The sequence below is a fragment of the Ornithorhynchus anatinus genome, chromosome 12 (assembly GCF_004115215.2).
Source record: "Ornithorhynchus anatinus isolate Pmale09 chromosome 12, mOrnAna1.pri.v4, whole genome shotgun sequence".
NCBI classification, from domain to species: domain Eukaryota; kingdom Metazoa; phylum Chordata; class Mammalia; order Monotremata; family Ornithorhynchidae; genus Ornithorhynchus; species Ornithorhynchus anatinus.
Genome location: NC_041739.1, coordinates 33,414,873 through 33,437,089, shown reverse-complemented (window position 1 = coordinate 33,437,089; position 22,217 = coordinate 33,414,873). Strand labels below are relative to the sequence as shown.

The 22,217-nt window shown below is 44.5% G+C and overlaps 1 protein-coding gene and 1 non-coding gene across 2 annotated transcripts in view; one reads left to right on the top strand and one right to left on the bottom strand.

The window, feature by feature from the left end:
• Positions 1-12,642, bottom strand: part of ARSJ (arylsulfatase family member J) — a 59,314-nt gene extending 46,672 nt beyond the window's left edge. Inside the window, exon 1 of the mRNA XM_029076418.1 lies at positions 12,269-12,642. Coding sequence (XP_028932251.1) covers positions 12,269-12,642 — 374 coding nt within the window. The remainder of the gene's footprint in view (positions 1-12,268) is intronic.
• A 2,203-nt stretch (positions 12,643-14,845) lies between these two features.
• Positions 14,846-14,983, top strand: LOC114815691. Its single transcript, XR_003763494.1, has one exon. It is a non-coding gene; the product is annotated as a small nucleolar RNA SNORA7 (small nucleolar RNA).
• Positions 14,984-22,217: the final 7,234 nt, after the last annotated feature.

Genomic DNA, 22,217 nt, shown 5'->3' with positions numbered 1-22,217 from the left:
TTTCCTGTCCAGCTCTTCCCCTCCATTCAGGAGGAGAGGGAGGCATTGGAAAGAAAGCCCTTCTATGGGAAGAATTCTCTCCTAAGTGGGGAGTGCATTTCTCAGGGATTACTGTGGGAACATTTACCAGAATGATCCCAAAAAAGTCCAACTCCTTGCAGGGACTTTCTGTACTATCCCTCTAGACTGTAAGCTCATTATGGACAGGGGATGTGTCTGCTAATTCTGCTGTATTGTACTCTCCTAAGCACTTAGAACAGTGTTCTGCACATAGTAAGCCCTCAGTAAATACCACTTATTGATTGATTGATTAGTGGAGAAGTATTGCACCACTAACATTCTTCTGGCACAAACAGAGGGGCTGGAAATTAACAATAACTCTAGTGTTTAAGGCAAGAATTAATCAAAAGGGTTTATTGAGCACCGCTCTTAGCTATTGGAAGAGTATAATATCGTGATCAGAGTCCCTGCCTCCAAGAAGCTTACAACCTGGCAGGGGAGATGAACCCTCAAATGATTTACAAATAGGAAGAAGAAGGAAAACTACACAGTCAGTTAAAATAAAACATACAATGAAATTAAACAGTACTACATTCCTATCAGCTGGCTTTGTTGATTCTGATAATATTTAAGAAATGCTTAAAGAGATTGCCAGAACCAAAACCCTGTAAGAATTTACTTTGTAGAGATGCTCTGGGGTCAAGTTATATTGAAATATTTTCCTGGAGGCTTACTCTTAATGATGAAAAAAACCTTGAAATCTCCTCAAAATCCAGGTAGGTTTCCATGGTCTCGCTTCCTCAGAATGCCCCTTGATGACATTCCAGGGGTAACAAGAATGGCACAGACAAGGGATCTGTGATGGAGAAACAGTCCTGCTGAGTAGCATTTTTAAATGTGTCCCTTACCATTACATGACAAGCCCCACCTGGCTAATGGCACACGGGTAGCCTCTGATGTGTCAAACCTAACAGAAAACATTCACTTTTCACAAGCTGGGCAGTCAAGGACACTGAAGACATGACTTAAACCTCTGATTTCTTAAAAAGCACCAAAATCGTACACGTTTCCCTAGACCTTCCTTCCTTCTTCCTCGTCTCGTTCCCTCAACACACTAATGTCAATGAAGTAGGGATCAGCAGACACGATGGACATAGTAATTCCAGGATATGAACATCAACAAGTTGGTTTAAGACAAACTAATCCTTTCTGAATTTAAGTGTGAGAGTTTTTGTTTAACCACTACGATTTATGCTAACAAAATTAGAAGACTGAATTTTTTTTCAAGCATTTTGTGTGTTTAAATTTTATTGTGCGATAAAGGGGTTTAGGACAGGACCAGAGTCATTCTGCAATTCAATCCATCATATTTACTGAGTGTTTACTGTGTGCAGAGCACTCTACCAAGCACTTGGGAGAGTACAATATACAATATAACAGAATTGGTAGACATATTTCCTGCCTACAATCAGTTTACAGTCTAGAGGGGGAACTCTATTGCTATCTCCGGTTCTTATTACTCCTTTTTTTACCTCTACAAGCTAAGGTCTACGCAAAGGTGAATCACTGAATTGAAATGTGAGGATTGGAGAGGTCATCTTGATGCATCTTTGTGTTCAGGCAGGATGTCAAATAAACCAAACTGGACAGATGAGAATGATTCCTATTTGTAGAGATCTCCTGTGGCTAGATTCCACAAATTTCCCCTCTAACAAATTCAATGCTTGCCAAACCTTCACTCTCATGCCACTAGACCTAGGCCCTACATTTGCATTCTGGTATGGTGGTGGTCAGTCACTCAAAGGTATTTACTGTGTGTGCATTGTGTGCAGAGCACTGTATTAAGCTCTTGGCAGAATACGATACAATAGAGTTGTAGACGCAATCCCTGTTCTCTGGGACCTTACAGTCTACTGGAATGTGAATCTGACACATTGTCTCTTTGGGATTTAAATCAGTAGGCGATCTATCAATCAATCAATTGTATTTATTGACCACTTTCTGTGTGCAGAGCACTGTACTAAGTGCTTGGGAGAGTACAATATAATCGAGTCAGTAGATACATTCCCTGCCTCCAATGAGATTTCAGTCTACAGGCAGGGTAGCCTAGTGGAAAGTTCATATGATTGGGAGTGACGAGACCTAGCTTCTAATCCCAGCTTTATCACTGGCATTCGATATGATCTTGATAAAGAAATGAGATCTCTCTGTGCCTCAATTGAATCATCTGTAAAATGGAGATAAAATATCTCTTAGATTGTGAATACGGTGGGAGGCAGGAACCATGCCTGATCAGATTATCCTGGATTTAACCCAGTTCTTTAGCACAATGATTGGCACATAATAAAGCATTTTTCTTTTTCTCCCTTTCCCAGAGCAAAAATGTTTTATTAGATTTATTAAGTACTTGGCCCAGTGAAAGCCCTCAGTCCCCTGTGTGCAAAGCACTGTACTGGATGTGGAACCTGCTCTAGAGAAGCTTACAAGGGCCCTGGATCAGAAGGTCTTGTAATTCACAATGGAAGAAATTCTTCTTTGCTAGTGAGAAACGTAACTATCTAAAATGTTAAGGAAAATAATCGTTTAGAATTTCCTAATAATTAAGACAGATTAAACTCTCTTCTTGAGGCAATCTGAGATGGGACTCACCAGGTGATGGCCTGTGTTTGGAAAATGAGTTACACTTCATTCATTTAAGGTGTCTTTTTATTACTTTTTTAAAAAAATAAGGAATATATTACATCTAGAACAGAGGAAAGAGAAATTTGAATTTATCAATCAATAGTATTTATTAATCATAGACCATGAGCTTCCTGAGGAACAGGGACCATGCCTATTTCCCACCTGTGTACTCTTTCCCAGCATTTAGTACAGTGGCCCAGTAGATAGAGCATGGGCCTGGGAGTCAGAAGGACCTGTGTTCTAGTCCCAGCTCCCCCACTTGTCTGCTGTGTGACTTTGTATGTCACTTCACTTCTCTTTGCCTCCGTTACTTTATCTGTAAAACGAGGATTGAGACTGCGAGCCCCATTTGGGACAGGGACTGTGTCCAACGTAATCTACCCCAGTGCATAGTACAGAGCCTGCCACATAGTAAGCACTTAACAAGTACCACAATCATTATCATTTTATTTTTATTACAGTGTTCCACAAAAAGTGGTTAATGCTAGTAGCACGAATGATCTTGATTTAGCACTTAATATGTACAGAACACTATACTCAGCTCTGGGAAAGAAATACAAAACATGAGATAAGCACCCAATCCTTGACCTGGTACCGGGAGTGGGAAGGGAAACGGACCGTGGTGCATTGGCAACAGACAGGTAAGGAAAGGTGAGCAAAAATATAAAAGAAAGACAAACGTGAGGAGCAGGAGGATTTCAGGTTCCGCACAGCTCGAACCAACCATCACTGGGGTCATACTGTGCGAAGCACGGTACTAAGTTTTTGGGAGGGTACAATAGAGTTAGCAGACCTGATCAGTGCTTGGAGAGAGTATATCGGGGAGAAATCCTATATAGGATCCAGTCAATTAACCTGAGGGGTTACACGCTCACTATGGCACAGATCTGTTCTGAGTGCTGAAGAGAGTTACAAAGGTAAAGCGAGATATGGTCCAGTTTGTCTTTGGGGAACTTACAATCTATTAGTGGAGAGACAGAAAAAAGATAGCTAAACATAAAAAGACATGGAACACACAGCTGACGTAGCACAGAACAGAAAAGTGAAAAACAAAAGAATCACAAAATCCCACTTTAGAGCATTCTGCTGGCACGATCGATGTTGTCATTGAAGTACTTCACCATTGCCAAAGTTTCAGCCTTCTTTTACTGCTGACAATTGGAGGTTTTCTAGATGCTGCATGGTAAATAAGAGTTATTCTATTAAAATCCTCAAAAACAATCCAATATTGAGTTCAGTGAGAGACAGTTAGAAAGATGATAAGATTGAAAGGAATGGCTAAGACCACCCGGAGAAGCCAAAAAGCCTTAGAGATTTCACAGGAGGTTTCTCTACGTACCTCTTAGCTACCCTGTCTGTCTGATCTCCCACCTTTTCTGGGAAAGAGACAGTCTTTGGATTGAAGCCATTAAACCTTCAAAGACCATCTTCAAATCCCTTCTCAAATCACACTACCTCCAGAAGTAATTCCCCACTGTGGTTTCTTCTCTCCAGGTAACACCCTCCCAATTACCACTTCAACAATTTTGCACTTACAAAACACCTGTAACATTTGACTTATTTATTCTGCTCTTTGAGCAATTACTCATCCACATTATCAACTTCTTCCTTCAATCTGTAATTTCCTTGTGTCAGCCTTACCCTGCCCTAGGTTACCTGGTCCGAGGGCAGGCAGCAAGTCTCAACTCTACTGCACTCCTTCAAGTGCTTAGTAAGCAGTGTTGAGCACACGATAAAGCACTCAATAAATACTGACCAATTAATTCATTAAGTAAACTCTGCTGTACTTGTGTTGTTGAGAATGGCATAGTGGATAGAGCACGGGCCTGGGAGTCAGAAGGTCATGGGTTCTAATTCCGGCTCTGCCACTTGTCTGCTGTGGGACCCTGGGCAAGTCACTTCACTGCTCTGGGACTCAGATCCCTTATCCGTAAAATGGGGATTGAGACTGGGAGCCCCATATGGGACAGGGACTGTGTCCAACTCGATTTGCTTGTATCCACCCCAGCGCTTAGTACAGTGCCTGGCACATAGTAAGAGCATAACAAATACGATTATTATTGTTATTCATTATGGACAGGGAAGGTGTCTTCCAATTCTGTTGTACTGTTCTCTTCCAAGTGCTTAGTACAGCGCTCAGTAAATACCATTGATTGATTCGCTGACTTTTCACAAAGGACAAGCAGATATTTAATAGAGAAACAGTCTAGTGAGGCCATTATATTGTAGAGGATTATGCTAGGTAACATGGCCATTGAACAGGAAAAAAATTCACCCTTGTTTTCTATCTCTATGCCTGTTTATTCTCTTAGGTTAGTTCTGACACTTTTCAGTGTAATCTGAAAGGAGTCAAAGAAAATCCACATTGAAAGATCATCCAAGTAAAACAGCACCTATTTCCTAGCAGAAATGACATGCAGCTTTGATAGGATTTTTTCTTGGCTCCCTTGGCTGAAAGCAGATTGAATCAATAAATCAATAACATGTACGGAGTGCTTAGTCTGTGCAAGGCATTATACTAAATACTTGGGACAGTACAACAGAAGAGCACTCTATTTTATATGATCCCCACCATCAGGAATCCCACTGTAGATTGTAAGCTCCTTGTGGGTAGTGATTTTGTCTACCAACTCTGTTGAATGGTACTTTGGCAAGCACTTAGTACAGCACTCTGCACAGAGTTAGTGCTCTATAAATACCATCGATTAACTCAACTATATACTTGTCCTTCAAAAGTTGTAAAGCACTTCACTGACCACTGAATAAAAAGCAAAATTATCCCTAGGAAATGAAGTTAGAGATGCACTCTGAGAATGTCCAATGCAATTTCAAAAGGTGTTTTCTCAGAGCACTTGCCAGCAGAGGTGACTAACAGTGCCTGCAGGAACTTTTGGAGAGCACATTTTTGAGGGAGAAAGGCAGCGCTGTTTGGTCTAAAGAAACGATCCAAATCTCTTCTGACCATTTCATCTTTTCTTTATTAAGGACTTCTGGAAAAACATAGCTAAACCCCCTACTCTTTTGCCCCTCACTTCTCAAGTCAGCAGAGATTAATGCCCTGAAAAAGGGGCGCAGAACATGCTTAGCACACAATAATTCCACAGTTATTAGTAGTAATGATAATAGTAATAAGCTTAAAACTGAACTTTGTCCCCTAGTAGACCTTGACTTTTTTTGACGGAAATAAGCAAGAGAGAAAATTTAGGCAAACAAGAAGGACATACTTAAGGATTTAAAAAAGAGCAAGCACTTGATTGTTGACTTGTGGTCCCTGGGAGTCTCAAGAACTGGGGAAACTAACCTGAAGCTTCAAATTAAAAACAACTACTCTACACACACAGGAAACGAAAGGTGAAACCAAAATTTAGATGTAGAATGCTTTATTTCATTTAAATTACAAAAGTTCAAACAGGACTTTCACAGAAGGCCAGCTTTGAACCTGAAATCGTTGTGCAGATTAATATCCTCAAGTCCCTAAACCAGCTTTGATTTTTGGGGGATATTTTGGGGGGGGGGGGGAGAACAATGAATAGTCTCCAGCTCCTTGCACCTGGATAAACACCTCTCTTTCTGGATGCAGAACAGAATCACCTGAGTATTATTCACTTCAAAGCAGATCTTTCAGAAAAGAAGTTTCAATCCTGAGGCTTTGATCACACAAATCTTCCAATTATTTGTTGTCCATGAATCCACAGTCATTAAAACACACGATTCAATTACTAAATAAGCAATTTTTCAAGGAATAATATTAACTTCTGAATTGTTCTGGTTGAAATATAGCTTTAAATCTTTGAAGCTTTCCTCTCGTATCTTCCTAAGGGCATTACCGTCTTCACCAAACTAGATACCCAAATAATTTTCAGGGCTCAAGGAAGGCACTCCCCACAAATCCATTTTATCAGAAGATGTATAAGTTCCTGGTGTTTTTATTCCTCTGCTTCTTCCTAATCCTCCTAGGCTTCCCAGCTGCTAGGAAGCACTGTGGACCACACCTTTCTCCTTTAGAGCTTCAAGACGGAAAACTCACCATGGGCTGGGAACTCTGTTGTATTGTGCTCTCCCAAGCGCTTAATACAGTGTTCTGCCCATGGAAGAGTACAATGTTACAGAGTTGGTAGCTACATTCTCCTATTTACCGTGAGCTTGCGGTCTAGGGGAAGAGACAGACATTAATATAAACAGTAAATTACAGATATGTACATAAGTGCTGTGGGGCCGAGGGAGAGGAGGATAAAGGGTGCAAATCAGAGTACAAGGGAGACGCAGAAGGGAATGGGAGAAGAGGAAACGAAGGCTTGGTTGGGAAGACCTCTTGGAGGAGGTGTGCTTTTAATTAGGCTTTGAAGGTGGGGACAGTGATGGTTTGTCGGATATGAAGAGGGAGGGCATTCTAGGCGAGAGGAAGGATGTGAACTAGAGGTCAGAAGTGAGATAGACAAGTTCAAGGTAAAGTGAGTAGATTGGAATTAGAGGAGCGAAATGTGCAGGCTGGGTTGCAGTGGTTAATCAGGGAAGTGAGGTTGGGGGGCAAGGTGATTGAGTTCTTTAAAGCCTATGGTAAGGAGTTTCTATTTGATGCAGAGATGGATGGGCAACTACTGGAGGTTCTTGAGGAGTGGGGAAACATGGACTGAATGATTTCACAAAAAGTGATCAGGGCAGCAGACTGAAGTGTGGATTGGAGTGAGGAGAGACAGTGAGTCAGGAAAGTCAGCAAGGAAGCTGATGCAGTAATCAAGGGGGAATAGGAAAAGTGCTTGGATTAATGTGGTAAGAAGTTTGTATGGAGAGGAAAGGGCAGACTTTAATGATGTCGTGAAGGTTGAACCGACAGGATTTGATGACAGATTGAATATGTGGGCTGAATGAGAGCGATGAGTGGAGGGTATCTCTAGGACTATGGGCTGCTGAGACTGAGAGGATGGTGGTGCTGTCTACGGCGACAGGAAAGTCAAGGGGAGAACAAGGTTTGGGTAAGAAGATAAAGAGTTCCATTTCAGAAATGTTAAGTTTTTGGTGTCAGCAGGACATCTGAGTAAATACCACTGATTAGACACAGTCCCTGCTCACATAGACTAAAATGGAGGGAGAATAGGCATTTAATCTCCATTTTACAGATGAGGAAACTGAGGCACAGTAATGTTAAGTGACTTGACTAAAGTCACCCAACAGGAAATTGGTGGAGCCAGGATTGAACCCAAATCCCCTGACTCTCTATCCTTTATTCTTCTCCGCAGGCCAGGATACCTCTTTGCTGACTATCACCTTCACTATAATTAATCACATTCAATTACCTTCTTGCTCAGAGAAGACTCGTCTGTCCTCATCAATTTCTGTTACATCACATTCCGGCAACGAATGAGTGGGATTTATTTAGCGCTTACCATGGATAAAGCACCAGAGCTTGGGAAAGTGCAATAGGCATAAATGACACCCTTAAGGAGTTTACAATCTAATGATTACTATGATCACAACTGGACAAAGGATTGGGCAAGACCTGGGTGGAGGAGGTTTGAAGTTCCTCTGCTCTGTGTCCTTCCTTCCCAGGAAAACTCTTACCTCACCGCCCCCCTCCCCCCGTCCTCTGAGGAGCTTCATTTTTCAAAGCTCCTTCCCACCATTCCCCCATCATTCGGGGCCCACACCACCACTGTCGCCCGTTCTTTGGTTGTTGGGACTTGAGTCTGACTCCAAACTTGGGGCCTCAGTTGGCACTGGGCCTGGAACAACTGACCCCTTCATCTCCCTTCCTCCAACCTTGCTGATGGTAAACCACACCCACTCACTCATCAAAAGTCAAATCCAGTTTTCCTTGGAGGAAGCCCTATAACCAAACCCAACCTAACCATCTTTGACTTTGACCCTTCTATAGGTTTTTTTATTAGGAAATCTGAAGCACAAAGAGGAAGTTGGAAACCACTGCCAAGTCTTCCAAATTCAACCCAGGTTCCTAACTTTCTTCCCGCCTGAAATTGATGCTGTAAGGCCGGTGTCTGTCAAAAACCTCCCCTCTTACCTCTTTGACAATTCCCCTACTTCAGACAAAATCCCAGTGCTTTCTGAAAAGGAAGCATGGACTGTAGAAAGTTTAGTAAAAATGCTGTGGGCTGGGAGCATGTCTACCAACTTTGTTGCACTGTACTCTCCCAAGTGCTTAGTACAATGTCCTGCACACAGTAAGTGCTCCTTAAATACCACTGACTGAACGATTGACCATTGATTGATTTTTTCATTTCACGATTTACAGATTTCTTGAATGGGTGAGGACACAACTTCAGTTGTTACTAATAAAAATGAAAGTTCTGACTGTTCAGTGAGATCCACTGTCAAAGCTTTGTCTTAATCCCTCATGAGGCTGAACTGATCTAATGAGTTAACAGAGATCTGGAATCCGTCCAACTCCTCTTCAGTGACATAGACCTGCTTGGACTTTGACTGTTCAAACTGGTAGTGATAAGAGGGGATTGAAGACAAAGGAGTTGGTAAGTGGATGACAGTATTTACCAACATGGAGGAAGTTTTTCATAAATTTCCAGCACTTAGCACAGTGCTTGGCACATAGTAACAGCTTAACCAATGCAATTAACCAAATATATAGACAATTATAACCTCAGTTTCAAAAATTTACACTATGCTACACTATGGCAGGCTTAGAGGACATTTGTTTCTGTTCATGAAGAGTTCCCTTTACCTGCTTAACTTTTCAGCAGCATAATTCAGATGTTATATTTTCATTGCCTCTCTGATCTGCCAGAGCCAGAAAGCATAAACCACCTCTGACACTTCATGGAAAGGACACGACAGTAATCTTTTGGCTCTGCAATATTAATATTCTGCCCAGAACTAGCCTTCCCTAACCACTTCCTTTCGTTATTCATGTAAAGGAAAATTTCCCTTTCAGCAGATTTTCTTAAAGGAGAAGAGCAAAAAACAAAAGTTTTCACGCAAATACTGAGAAATAAACATGTTTAAATGGCAAATGATTAACGTTTTACTTTTCATCCCAAAAGAGTGATGTGGGCATTTTAGGAAGCTGAAACATTTTTAGTAGGAAAAGAATCATTTTTATTCGATCATCTAGTTAAGAGAGCAGGTGAACCTACATTTACTCTACCGGAGTAACTTTTAGTACCCAATTATTAAAGTATACGTTTTCATGACGTTGCAGATAACAGTTCTCTAAGCGTTTCTTCGGCACTTAAGCATCAAAAGATACTGTCTGTAAACTCTGCTAGTAATCTATTCTCTTTTTGTTGTTGTTCTTGAAAGAAACTTAAGGCTATGTCTAGAATGAAAAAATGCCCACCCATCAGCCCTGCAGTCTTATTCCAGCTAAAAAATCGTTTGGTGGATCTCAATTCCCTAATCAACTAGAGGATTCATACTCTCAGTTCAGGAATATGTGGCATTCCTTTTGAAGTCCACATGCTTTCCATTGAGGACTTCTGCAATGCTCAGCAAAATAAATATAGAATTTTATAGAAATACAGAACTTTAGTACCCGGCTACGGAAAACACTTTTTAATTTCCAGCCAATACATACTCCGTATATGTTGCCACATCCCTTGGCCTTCTTAAGAAAATCTGTAAATAACTTGTTCAATTTTCACAAACTTTAAGCGAGATTTCTGCACATTTCTCCAAGGAGAGGGAAAAAGAAGGACATCTCTTTCTAGTAGAGGAGAAACTGCTATGAGGTGGAAATCAGGTTGAAAGCAAAAGGATTTTGCAGGTCATAGATTCCTTCAAAATAAGCCTTATTTTTTCCAGTGGATACTGGCCACTCTTAGAGGATTCAATTCCAAGAACAACTTCACAAAAAGCAAAAGTTCACTGCAATGGTGATCACATGACAGAGAAGCTGAACCATTCTGAGACTTTTGTTCTTTTTTATTCTAAAAGTAGATTTTCTATTTATGGCTTTCGCCCGTAAATCCAAAGTATACTACAAAAAAACCAAACCCTTCTACTTCACTGCCACTTTGTCGCCCAGTTACCAAAGCCTGAATCACCCCAAACTATAGTGGCAACCCACCGTATTTATAAACAAATGTGCAAAATGAGACACTCCTTCAAAATTGGCTCTTTGTGATTCGGCATCTGATAGGCTGCAAGATGACGAATAGAGATCGTCTAAACTGTATCAGTTTCACAAATACTGTAAGACAACTATTTTCCGGGCAACGCGGAGGCTATGGAAGGGGCGATCAGAGCCAAGAGGTTTGACCTGGAATCTGCTCTGACTATTGAGCCCTGCCCTGGCCGTTGGCAGGAATACTTGAGGTGTCAGAATGCCCACTTTTTAAGTCTGGGGCATGAGGCAGGGAGCGGAGGAAGAACAAGAACCACCAGTCTCCCTGTGAGATTTAAGTTAAACCGTGGCTGGGGAGTAGCAAGGCAGAAAGGCCCATGAGCGGAGGAGGAACTGTCATCCACGAAGAGACCTCTGTATCCCCGTGGGTCCATTTCTCAGACCCAGAGAAAAGAAACTTGAAGACGCCACCAACGTGCCACCCTTCTCCCTTCTCCTCTGGACCATGCCCAACGCCTGTCTGGCTTTGTCCCTACCCTTCCCTCCAAGTGCCATCTTGGGGTTCCCTCCCCCGAATGATCCTTTCCTGGTGGAAAGACCTGGACCTTCCACATCTCGGGAACTTGGTGAACGGGCATGAACCGTCGCCCGGCAGGGGCCCGGCTAAGAGAGAGGACAATGAAAGACGCAGAAGTGGGGGGAGAGGAGGGAGGAGGATGGTGGGGTAGGATGGGTGGGATGGGGGGCTGGAGAGGGAAAGGGGAGTACTTGTCTCGTAGGAGAGGAGGATGGTGGGGTAGGATGGGTGGGCTGGGGTTTTTTGGGGGGTGAAGGGGAGTACTTCTGTCTTGTGCGAGAGGAAGGAGGAAGATAATGGGGTAGGATGGGTGGGCTGGGGTTTTTTTTGGGGGGGGAAGGGGAGTACTTCTGTCTTGTGGGAGAGGAAGGAGGAGGATGGTGGGGTAGGATGGGTGGGCTGGGGTTTTTTGGGGGTGAAGGGGAGTACTTCTGTCTTGTGAGAGAGGAAGGAGGAGGATGGTGGGGTAGGATGGGTGGGGTAGGATGGGTGGGCTGGGGTTTTTTGGGGGTGAAGGGGAGTACTTCTGTCTTGTGGGAGAGGAAGGAGGAGGATGGTGGGGTAGGATGGGTGGGGTAGGATGGGTGGGCTGGGGTTTTTTGGGGGTGAAGGGGAGTACTTCTGTCTTGTGGGAGAGGAAGGAGGAGGATGGTGGGGTAGGATGGGTGGGCTGGGGGGTTTTTGGGGGGGGAAGGGGAGTACTTCTGTCTTGTGGGAGAGGAAGGAGGAGGATAGTGGGGTAGGGTGGGTGGGCTGGGGGCCTGATGGGGTGGGGGGGAATAGGAGGGGAGTGCTCCTGTCTCGTGTAAAGGCCTTTCCAGATCCTAAAACCGCAAACCCCTGCAGCGGGTCAAAGCGAGAGACCCCCCTCCCCCCCCCCGAAAGTTTTTAGTTTGTTGTTTTCTTTTCCGACCGGGGCGGCAGGACCCCCACCCCAACCCGGCGTGGGAGAAAGAAGCCCGAGCGGTCCCACTTACTTCCCGGTGATCAACTGGCTTCGGGACGGCGTGCAGATGGGCTGGACGTAGTAGTTCTCCAGCTTGACCCCCTCGGCCGCCAGCTGGTCGAGGGTCGGGGTCCGGATCTCCGACCCGTGGTAGCCCACGTCGCGGAAGCCCTGGTCGTCGGCCAGGATGAAGACGAGGTGGGGCCGGGAGGCCGGGGGCTTGCTGGGCTCCGGGCCCCGTCCCGGTCCCGCCGCCTCCTCCTCCTCCTCCGGCCCGCGGTGCCAGGTGAGGTACCCGTAGGTGAGCAGGCTGAGCACGGAGAAGCCTGCCAGGGCCCCCACGGCCAGCATCTTCCCCTGGCCCAGCCAGGGCGGCGGAGGACCCGAGCAGACCCCGGGGGCCATGCACCCACGCCCCTCCTCCTCCTCCTGTCCTTGCTGCTGCTCCTGATCCCCCTGCTGCTGCTGCTGCTGCTCCTCCTCCTGCTGCTCCTTCTCCAGCTGCTGCTTTTGCTCCTGATCCCCCTGCTGCTGCTGCTGCTCCTCCTTCAGCTGCTGCTTTTGCTCCTACTTCTCCTTCTCCAGCTGCTGCTTCTGCTCCTGATCTTCCTCCTGCTGCTGCTGCTTCTCCTCCGGCTGCTGCTGCTTCTCCAGCTGCTGCTTTTGCTCCTGATCCTCCTCCTGCTGCTGCTTCTCCCGATCCCCCTGCTGCTGCGTCTCCTGCTGCTGCTGCTGCTGCTGCTTCTCCAGCTGCTGCTTTTGCTCCTGATCCTCCTCCTGCTGCTGCTTCTCCTCCTGATCCCGCTGCTGCTCCTCCTCCTGCTTCTCCTGATCCCCCTGCTGCTGCTGCCGCTTCTCCAGCTGCTGCTTTTGCTCCTGATCCTCCTCCTGCTGCTGCTCCGCCTCCTGCTTCTCCTGATCCCCCCAGCTGCTGCTTTTGCTTCTGATCCTCCTCCTGCTGCTGCTCCTCCTCCTGCTTCTCCTGATCCCCCTGCTGCTGCTGCTCCTTCTCCTGATCCCCCTGCTGCTGCTGCTTCTGCTCCTGATCCCCTTGCTTCTCCAGCTCCTGCTGCTCCTGCTGCTCCTGCTCCCCCTACTTCGGCTTCTCCCGCTGCTGCTCCCTCTGCTTCCAACTTGTGGGCCTTCAGGGTCTTCGTCGCCCGGGCCCCGGAGGGAACGGTGCGCTCATCCCGGCTCCCGCCAACTTCCACAACTTTGTCCTCCAATCCTTGAAGGGAGGGATGCCCGGGCAGCTCGGGGGAGGCTGCCCTTGGCCCTCCCCCTGGACGCCCACCTGTTCCCCCGCCCCCTCCTAAAAGCAGAGGCTCCGAAGAAGAGGAGGGGGAAGATGCTGGGCTGCGACCCAGAGAAGGGCTTGGACCGTCTCACCCACTCATTCATTCATTCAGTCGTATTTATTGACCGCTTACTGGGTGCAGAGCCGGGGGGAGGGTGGGGATGGGGTCCGGGGCTGGGCGGGCGCGGGTCCCACAGGGGTCCCCGACCCTGCCCCCTGATCCCCGCCCCGTGGTCCTCGTCGGGGCCCGCGGGAACCTCCTTCCTCTGCCCTCCCATCCCCTTTTCCCTTCCTTTCCCTTTCTTTTCCCTTCCCTTCCCCTTCTTTTGCCTTCCTTTCCCTTCCCCTTCTGCTTCATTTCCTTCCCTTCCCCTCCTTTTCCTTCCCTTTCCCTCCTTTATTTTCCCCTATTCTTCTTTTTCCTTCCTTTCCTTTCCCTTCCCCTCCTTTTCCTTCCCTTTCCCTCCTTTCTTTTCCCTTACTCTTCCTTTTCCTTCCCTTCCCTTTCCTTCCCTTCCCCCTTTTCTCTTCCCCCTCTTTTCCCTCCTTTCCTTTCCCTTACTCTTCTTTTTCCTTCCTTTCCCCTTTTTTCTCTTCCTTACCTTCCCCTTCCCCTCCTTTTTCCTTCCTTTCCTTTCCCTTCCCTTTCTTTTTTCTTCCTTTCCTTTCCTTTTCCTTCTCTTCCCCTCCCCCTTTTTTTCCTCTTCCCTTCCCTACTAGGCCACCCTACTAGGTGTTTGGGAAGTACCGAATAAAGGCGTGACACATTCCCATCCACAAGGAATTTACACTCTAAAGGCAGAGGCAGACGAAAGTATTTACAGCTAGAGTAGTTGGCCCCATAACTGGAGTTTGAAGGGCAGGATGGGAAGGCTCCTCTCTCCCTCTGTCTCTTTTACTTCACCCTCATCGCTGTCATGGTGGCCATTCCTCAGCCCCTCACAACCTAGTGTCAGAGCTGTTGGGTTGCCATTACCCTAGATCTTTGTATGCTCATTAGGGGAAGGGAACATGTCGGCTAATTCTGTTGAATTGTACTTTCCTAAGCGATGAGTACAGTGCTCTGCATGTAGTAAGCACTCAGTAAATGCCATCGATTGATTGCGTTAGCTCTGAGGGAAAATCCAAAAATGTGGAAGATTGGGGTTGAGTCAGGAGTCAAGATTGGGGTTGGGCTAAGGGTAGCTGTGTCTAGGTAATGTTTTGGCAGACCAGCCCAGTTCCCGGGTTTCCTGGTTCTATCCCTTGCAAAATAAAACCCGTGTCATAAAATCAGTGTTAGAGGAATGGAAAACATATACTCACCCTCCTCCCCTCTCAGGGTCGCACCTGGAGAGTTTCCAGTACTCTACCAGTCTCGACCATGGTAGGGAGAGTCAAGCAGAGGCATACCCATTCCATTCCTAGCTTGGCCAGTGGCTACCGAGTGGAAGGCCATCTGCTACAAGTCAAAACTCACCCATGCTGAGCAGCAGCGGCATCGGGTGGAGTGGAGGGCAGAGACTCAGGTTTACTGCCTGGAAGTAGACAGTGGTAAACCACTTCCAAATTTTTATCAAAAAAACACTATGGACACACTACCGGAATGATTGTAGATGGGAGTGGGCCGTTCTGGGACAGATGCGTCAATGGCGTCACTATGGTCAGACAGGAGTCGACAGCAAAAGACGACAACGACTCACCCTCCTCTCTCTGTACTTTGTCCTCCTCAATCCTCTCTCATCCTACGCCTGAAACAGTGAAGAACAATACAATGAAAGCATTTAACAGAACACTAACATAAAAATATATACAAAAAATAAAGATGGGGGGAAACCAGACAGAAAATTTAGCAAAAAATCTATCCCCCTAAAGTTAGCATGCATTCAAAGCAAACGGGCCTGCTACGGACAATGGAGGGAGAGAAATTGAGTTCATGGAAAAAAACAACAATTGCAAATGCTACAAAAGCTGTATTGGTTGTAATCCTAGAAGAATTTCTTTCTTCCTTTCACTTCAGAACCAAGCTTAAATGCAAAATAGCAAGATAAGGATCATCACCAATGAGATGGTGGAACACAGTTTCAATAGTATAAAGACAATATTCATGGGAACCTAATTTTGCAGGATGGAACTTGTAAGGAACTTGTGACACAACATAAAAGCATAAGCGGAGTCATTGCTAGGTCAAACAAAAATCATCCAGCAAGCAACTGCGTCCAAAAGTGGCAAGAAGATGCCATGTGATGGTTCCTGTCCTTGACATCCATCCTATCAATCAGTCACGTTTACTGAGCACTTTATTATGTACAGAGCAGTATACTATGTGCTTATGAGTGTACAATAAAACAGACACATTCCCTGCATTACGCCAAGTTCTCTAACGATTTAAATACATAGTGAAGCATAATCTAACCATGTAGCACAACACTTTTCTGTGCAGAAAGGGATTTGTAGCCACGAGGACAACCGCACATATGCACACTGACCACGAGAGAATGACAGAATAGAGCCTTTCATGGGCCAGATCCCCAGAAATCATCTTAATCCAGCTTTCCTAGGGCCCAGTAGAACACAGGAACTGTGACACGCCAAAAGAGCCCTGGAAAGTTATTTTTGGACCATTTCTGGTTTTATAATAATAAAGTAATAATAATCATGGTATTTGCTAAGTGCTTACTATGTGCCAGTCACTGTATTAAGCAATGGGGTGAATTCAAGCAAGACAATCCCTTGTCCCACATGGGGCTCACAGACTCAAATCCCATTTTACAGATGAGGTAACTGAGGCACAGAGAAGTGACTTGCCCAAGGTCACAGCAGAGAAGTGGCTGAGCCAGGATTAGAACCCATGACCTTGTGACTCCCAGGCTATTCTTGATCCACTATGCCATTTGATCTGGCACACATCTAGGGTAAGCATTCGATCCATTTGGCCTTTCCTATCTTGCCTCATTGATTTCCTACTCCAACCCAGCACGTTGACTTCACTCTAACAAACACCTTCTCACCGTACCTTGATATCATCTCACAGCTGACCCCTTGCTCACGTCCTGCCTCTGGCCTGGAACTCCCTTCCCTTCATATCTGACAGATCATCATTCTTCCCACTTTTATTAAAAGCACATCCCCTCCAGTAGGCCTTACCTAAGTCCTCATTTCCCCTGCTCCTTCTCCCTTCTGTGTCTCCCTTGCACTTGGATTTGTACCTCTTTATTCACCCCTCCCTCAGTCCCACAGCACCTACGTACATACCTCCGATTTATTGTAGTGTCTGTCTCCCCTTCTAGATGTGAGCTCCTCGTGGATAGGAAGCATGTCTGCCAACTCTGTTGTGTTATACTTTCCCAAGTGATAATAATGATAATGGTGTTTGTTAAGTACTTACTATGTGCCAGGCACTATTCTAAGCACTGGGGTAGATACAAGGTAATCAGGTTGTCCCACGTGGGGCTCACAGTCTTCATCCCCATTTTACAGATGAGGTAACAGAAGCACAGAGAAGTTAAGCGACTTGCCCAGAGTCACATAGCTGACACGTGGTGGAGTCGGGATTAGAACCCACGACCTCTGACTCCCAAACCCGTGCTTATTCCAATAAGCCATGCTGCTTCCCATAAGTGCTTAGTACAGTGTTCTGCACACAGTAAACATTCAATAAATACTGTTGATAGATTGATGGCCCTGTGTTTAAATGGCGGACTGTTGGTGATGGTCTAAAAGGTTTGAGAGTGGGTCATTCACTCAGTCATTCAATCATATTTATTGAGCGCTTTCTGTGTGGAGAGCACTGTACTAAGCATTTGGGTAGCTACCATATAACAATAAACGCACATTCCCTACCCACAACGAGTCTAGAGTCAACACTAGTCTGGTCCTTGCAGGACGATATGGCAGCACACTGGCTTCTCTTCTAGTGGACCTATTTCCTGGCATTCCCAGGTTCAGGTCCGGTGGGAACTGAGGCTGACCTGGAATGGGGTGTGTGACTGAGGATTTTCTGTTCTCCACTATTACCTCTAGCCATTGGGCATCCTGCGCTTGAAAATTCCAAATATTCACAAATGCCAACCATGTTGAGTCAATCAGTAGTATTTACTGAACACTTACTATATGCAGAACCGTGCACTAAGTGTTTGAGAGTACAATTCAACCAAATCGGTAAACATGGTCCCCGCCCACTAAGAGTTTACAATCTATAAACTATTTCAGAAGAATCCCAAGATTAAGGATTACTCAAAAGTATAATTCCGCACCAGAAGTACCAGTCGTTATAAACTCTTTCCTGCTAGAAAATATATCGGAAAGCATCTCCAAATCGTTGAGCTGAATCTACTAGCTTTTGAAAGGGTTCCTGTGAGGGAGAACTGTATTAAACTTCAGCACAGTGGTGAGAGAGCTGCGTTTGCATGCTACGAAATATGGGAAAAAAAAACGCTTGCCCTACTTTTATCACCTAACGCTAACCTAACAGAGTAAGCACTCAATAAATATGATTGAATGAATGAACCTAGTGGATGATCTTAAATGAGCAGAATAAATTGTCATTGTTGGTAGGGTGGTGGCTTCTGTTAACAGGGCGACTCCCTCAGAAGTAGTCCGCGCCCCTTGGAGATATTCAGTGAAGCTGCATTCCCATCAAGAGACCAGCGTCTGCTTCTCTGGAAAAGACGGCAGTCCCTCTGCATCCCTGACAGGATCTTCACCAGAGTGTCCCTGAGCTCCCGGCAGGCCCAGTTCTGCATCATAAATCCCAGGATTGTCTCAGAGTGGCCTCGGGGGTGGGGGCTGGGGGGAAGGGTCTGTATTTCTAGGAAGTTAGTTATGGTACTTATTAAGCCCTTAATATGTGCCAAGCACTGTGTCGAATTCTAGGGAAGACCATCAGATCAGACAGAGTCCCTGTCCCACATGTGGCTTTCTACCTAAGAGATAAGGAGAGCAGCTATTTCATTTTCATTTAAAAGACAAGGCAACTGTGGAATGCAGCAGGCGAGTAGGAATACGAAGACTAGAAACCACACTTTCTTGTATCCAGTCCCATGCTCTTTCCACTAGGTCACACTGTCCTCACGCTGCTTGGAATTGACCTGGAATTTTATGGCAGGGCAGGGGTAGGGTCCATTACTGAAGTTCCTGCAAGTGATTGATAATAATGATGATGGTATTTGTTAAGTGCTTACTCTCTGTCAAGCGCTGCTCCTCTTAGATCCATCACCACTCCCTGAAAATTATCCCAGTAATCTCCCCCCCGCCACCATTATGGGATTCCAAAACAAGACATGATCCAAATCCCCCTGGGGAATAAATGGGACTCTGACACATCTAGGATGCAGCCAGAGGATTGAGAATTTGAGATTCTAGACCCTCAGATAATGATTCCATTTGGCAGTACATTGTACTTTCCCAAGTGTGGAGTACAGTGATCAGCCTGCAATAAATGCTCAGTAAATACCATTGGTTGGTGGCGGCTAATTCTCTAGTAGTGAGATGGAGATGGCTGTTGTTCTAGCTCAGAGCTGAAAGCAAAAAAAAGTGTGTGTGTGTGTGTGTGTGTGTGTGTGTGTGTGTGTGTGTGTGCGTGCGGGTGTTTGTGTATAGAGAGGGAAGATGGAAGTGTCGCTGTCTAGAGAAGGTAACAGGGACTTCATTCACTCAGTGAATGCTTATTTATTAAGCACTTATTGTGTGCAGACTACTATACTAAGCCCTTGGTTGAGTACAATATAACAATAAACAATGACAATCCCTGCCCACAATGAGCTCACAGTCTAGAGACGGGGACACAGACATCAATACAAATAAACAGACATTAATATGAATAAAATTACAGATATATACATTAGTGCCATGGCGCTGAAAGGGCAGGGGAGAGCAAAGGGGGCAAGTCAGGGCAATGCAGAAGGGAATGGGTGATGAGGAAAAGTGGGGTTTAGTCTGGGAAGGCCTCTTGGAGGAGATGTGCCTTCAATAAGGCTTTGAAGGTAGGGAGAGTAATTGTATGGCAGATTTGAGGAAGGAGGGCATCCCAGGCCAGAAGCAGGACGTGGGCCAAAGGTCGGCGGCGAGACAGGCCAAATCAAGGCACAGTCAACACTAGAGAAACAAAGTGTATGGGCTGGGTTGTAGGAGAGAAGCGAGGTAAGGTAGGAGGAGGCAAGGTGGTTGGGCTGACTGCTTTAAAGCCAAGGGCGAGGAGTTTTTGTTTGGCTTCATATTTATATGAATTTAATCAATTAACTGACTTGCAATTGGAGGCTAAATTCTAATACAATTTTAAGAACATTTATTGGGCCTATTGTTACAATCCACTAGCATAACTTCCAGTTACATATTCAATTGTCTCATTAACGGTCATTCATTATCTGCACCTCCTAGCAATAAATCAAGTATTAATGAAGTAAATAATACTCTAGTTACCCGAGCTAATGAGTTTCCCTGAGCAATCAAGTGGAAGAAATTTAGAATGGGGATAATCTTGTTTATTATTTCACTGTGCAAGGTCAGATAAGAATGTAACAATAGCAGTAAATCAAAGCCTGTAATGTCACTCATTTGTAGATGGTAAAATGCAGACTGCAGAGATCTAAGGATATTAAATAGCACATTAGCAGAATACTAAACATAGAACATCTTGGATAAGAAATTAGGAAATCATTTTTTGCATAGTAACTCCTGAAGATTGAAATTCATTAATGTTGAATTTACATTACTGGTTTTGGTTCTAACGGTTTTGCAGGCTTTGAACAGTGGTCAAGGTCAAACTCATTCACTAGGAATTAGAGAGTGTATCCCGTGTACAGTCTAGACTGAGGACCAGGATGGGGGACAGTATGGTATCATTAGGGCTGTTAATCCAGTGGGAAACTCTGCCCCATGTCTGATTCTGTGGTTGATTGAATGGATCTAGCCATACCTTGTACTTTTCTTATATTCTGCATTTAAATTTAGAAGGTGAAAAGGAAGGAGTATTCCTCTTGAAATTTGAAGAGGTAGATTACTGATGAATCAACTATAGTGGAAAGTGCAAAGGTAGGAAGATCCGGGTTCTAATTCCAACTCTGCCAGTCAGCGGCTGCTCCTCTCCTGCTCTTCAAAGCCCTCCTGAAATTCCACCTTCTCTATTAGGCATTAGCCAATTCTTGTTCACTGCCCCTGTTGATGTCATCCAACACACAACAGCCAACCTAAGACACAGACATACACACACACACACACACACATATATAGATAGTATATGTTTATATTAGATGACATAGTCCCTGCTATAACCGGTTCAGTCAATCGATGGTATTGACTGAGTGCTATGCGCAGAGCACTGTACTAAACGCTTGGTAGCATACAATGCAACAGAATTAGCAGACGTGTTCTCTGCCCATAATCAGCCTGTTCATTGTTGCATTGTACTCTTCCAAGCACTTAATACAGTGGTCTGCACATAGTAAGCACTCGATTAATATGATTGAATGAATGAATGAATAAAGTTCACCAGTGGTATCTTTTTTTCCTCCTTCATCTACTCTCAATTTATCATCCAATCTCTCCCGATAGGACTGTAAGTTCTCTGAGGGTAGGGACCACATCTTTTACATTGATTAACCTCTCCCAGATGCCTATACACCAAGTTGGCACGCAATGAATAATGTGAACAAATCAGAGTTAAATTAGTTTCTAACTGTAACCATCTTCTACCACTCTTGGACTTTCCTCCATTGTAAAATAACTGTCGTCCAAACACCCTTGAGAAAACTCTATGTTTCTCCATGAAGAGTTTAATCCTAGCGAATACTGGGATGGTATCAAATCAATTTATTCGATAAAACAGCCTAGGATAGTCAAGATTTATGCTCATCCATAAACAAACAAGGAGTTTCAATACACACGTACCTCAGTAGGGATTTATATATTTTTTTCCTGTTCGTACAAAAATAAATTATTGGTAATAAAAAGTGTTTTTCTTGACACAACTTTTACATAGGGATTGAAAGATTTGTGAAATAGTTGAAGATACTGATCCTATATTACAGGTCTTTTGGGGAAAAGGGGCATATTTTTCTCTTTTGAAATGTTTTTACTCTATGAAAAAGCTGAAATGCACTATTTTGCAGTACATTCTTGTATTCCTAGGAGAAAGAGATAAACATGGAAACATTCATTCTAAGAAGGTGCTTGCAGAATGCCACTTTGGTAGGGAGATTTTGTTTTTCCCAAGTATTTCCTGTTTTGGCATATGAATTTTCATACCACCTTTATAGTTAACATTATAAATAATGAGACTGATAATGCCTTCAGTTGAGAGGTTCCCTTTCTACAAAGGGACTCTGATTCTTTCATTTATATTTCCTGATTGGTTCTCACAGGATTTCCATGAGAAATACTAGATCTACTTTACAGATGGGGAGAAAGAGAGAAACTGTCTTGCCTAAGGTCCAGAGCAAATAAATATTGGCAGTTAGAAAAAGTCCTTGATGTTCAGAAGAAAGCTTTTTTCTATTTCATGATGCAGCTTCAGTTGGTGTGATATCTTCTTCAATCATAAGTTTCCAGAAGATTTTAAATTCAATAAGAAGCAAAGGGACAACACTCTAAGTCAATAGCTAATATTATTACAGTCCATTAATTTGGAAGCAATCTCATTTTCAGAAAACAGGCGGGAAATGGATCAGTCAGTGGTTCAAACAGTAGCACTTAGTGAGAGCTTACT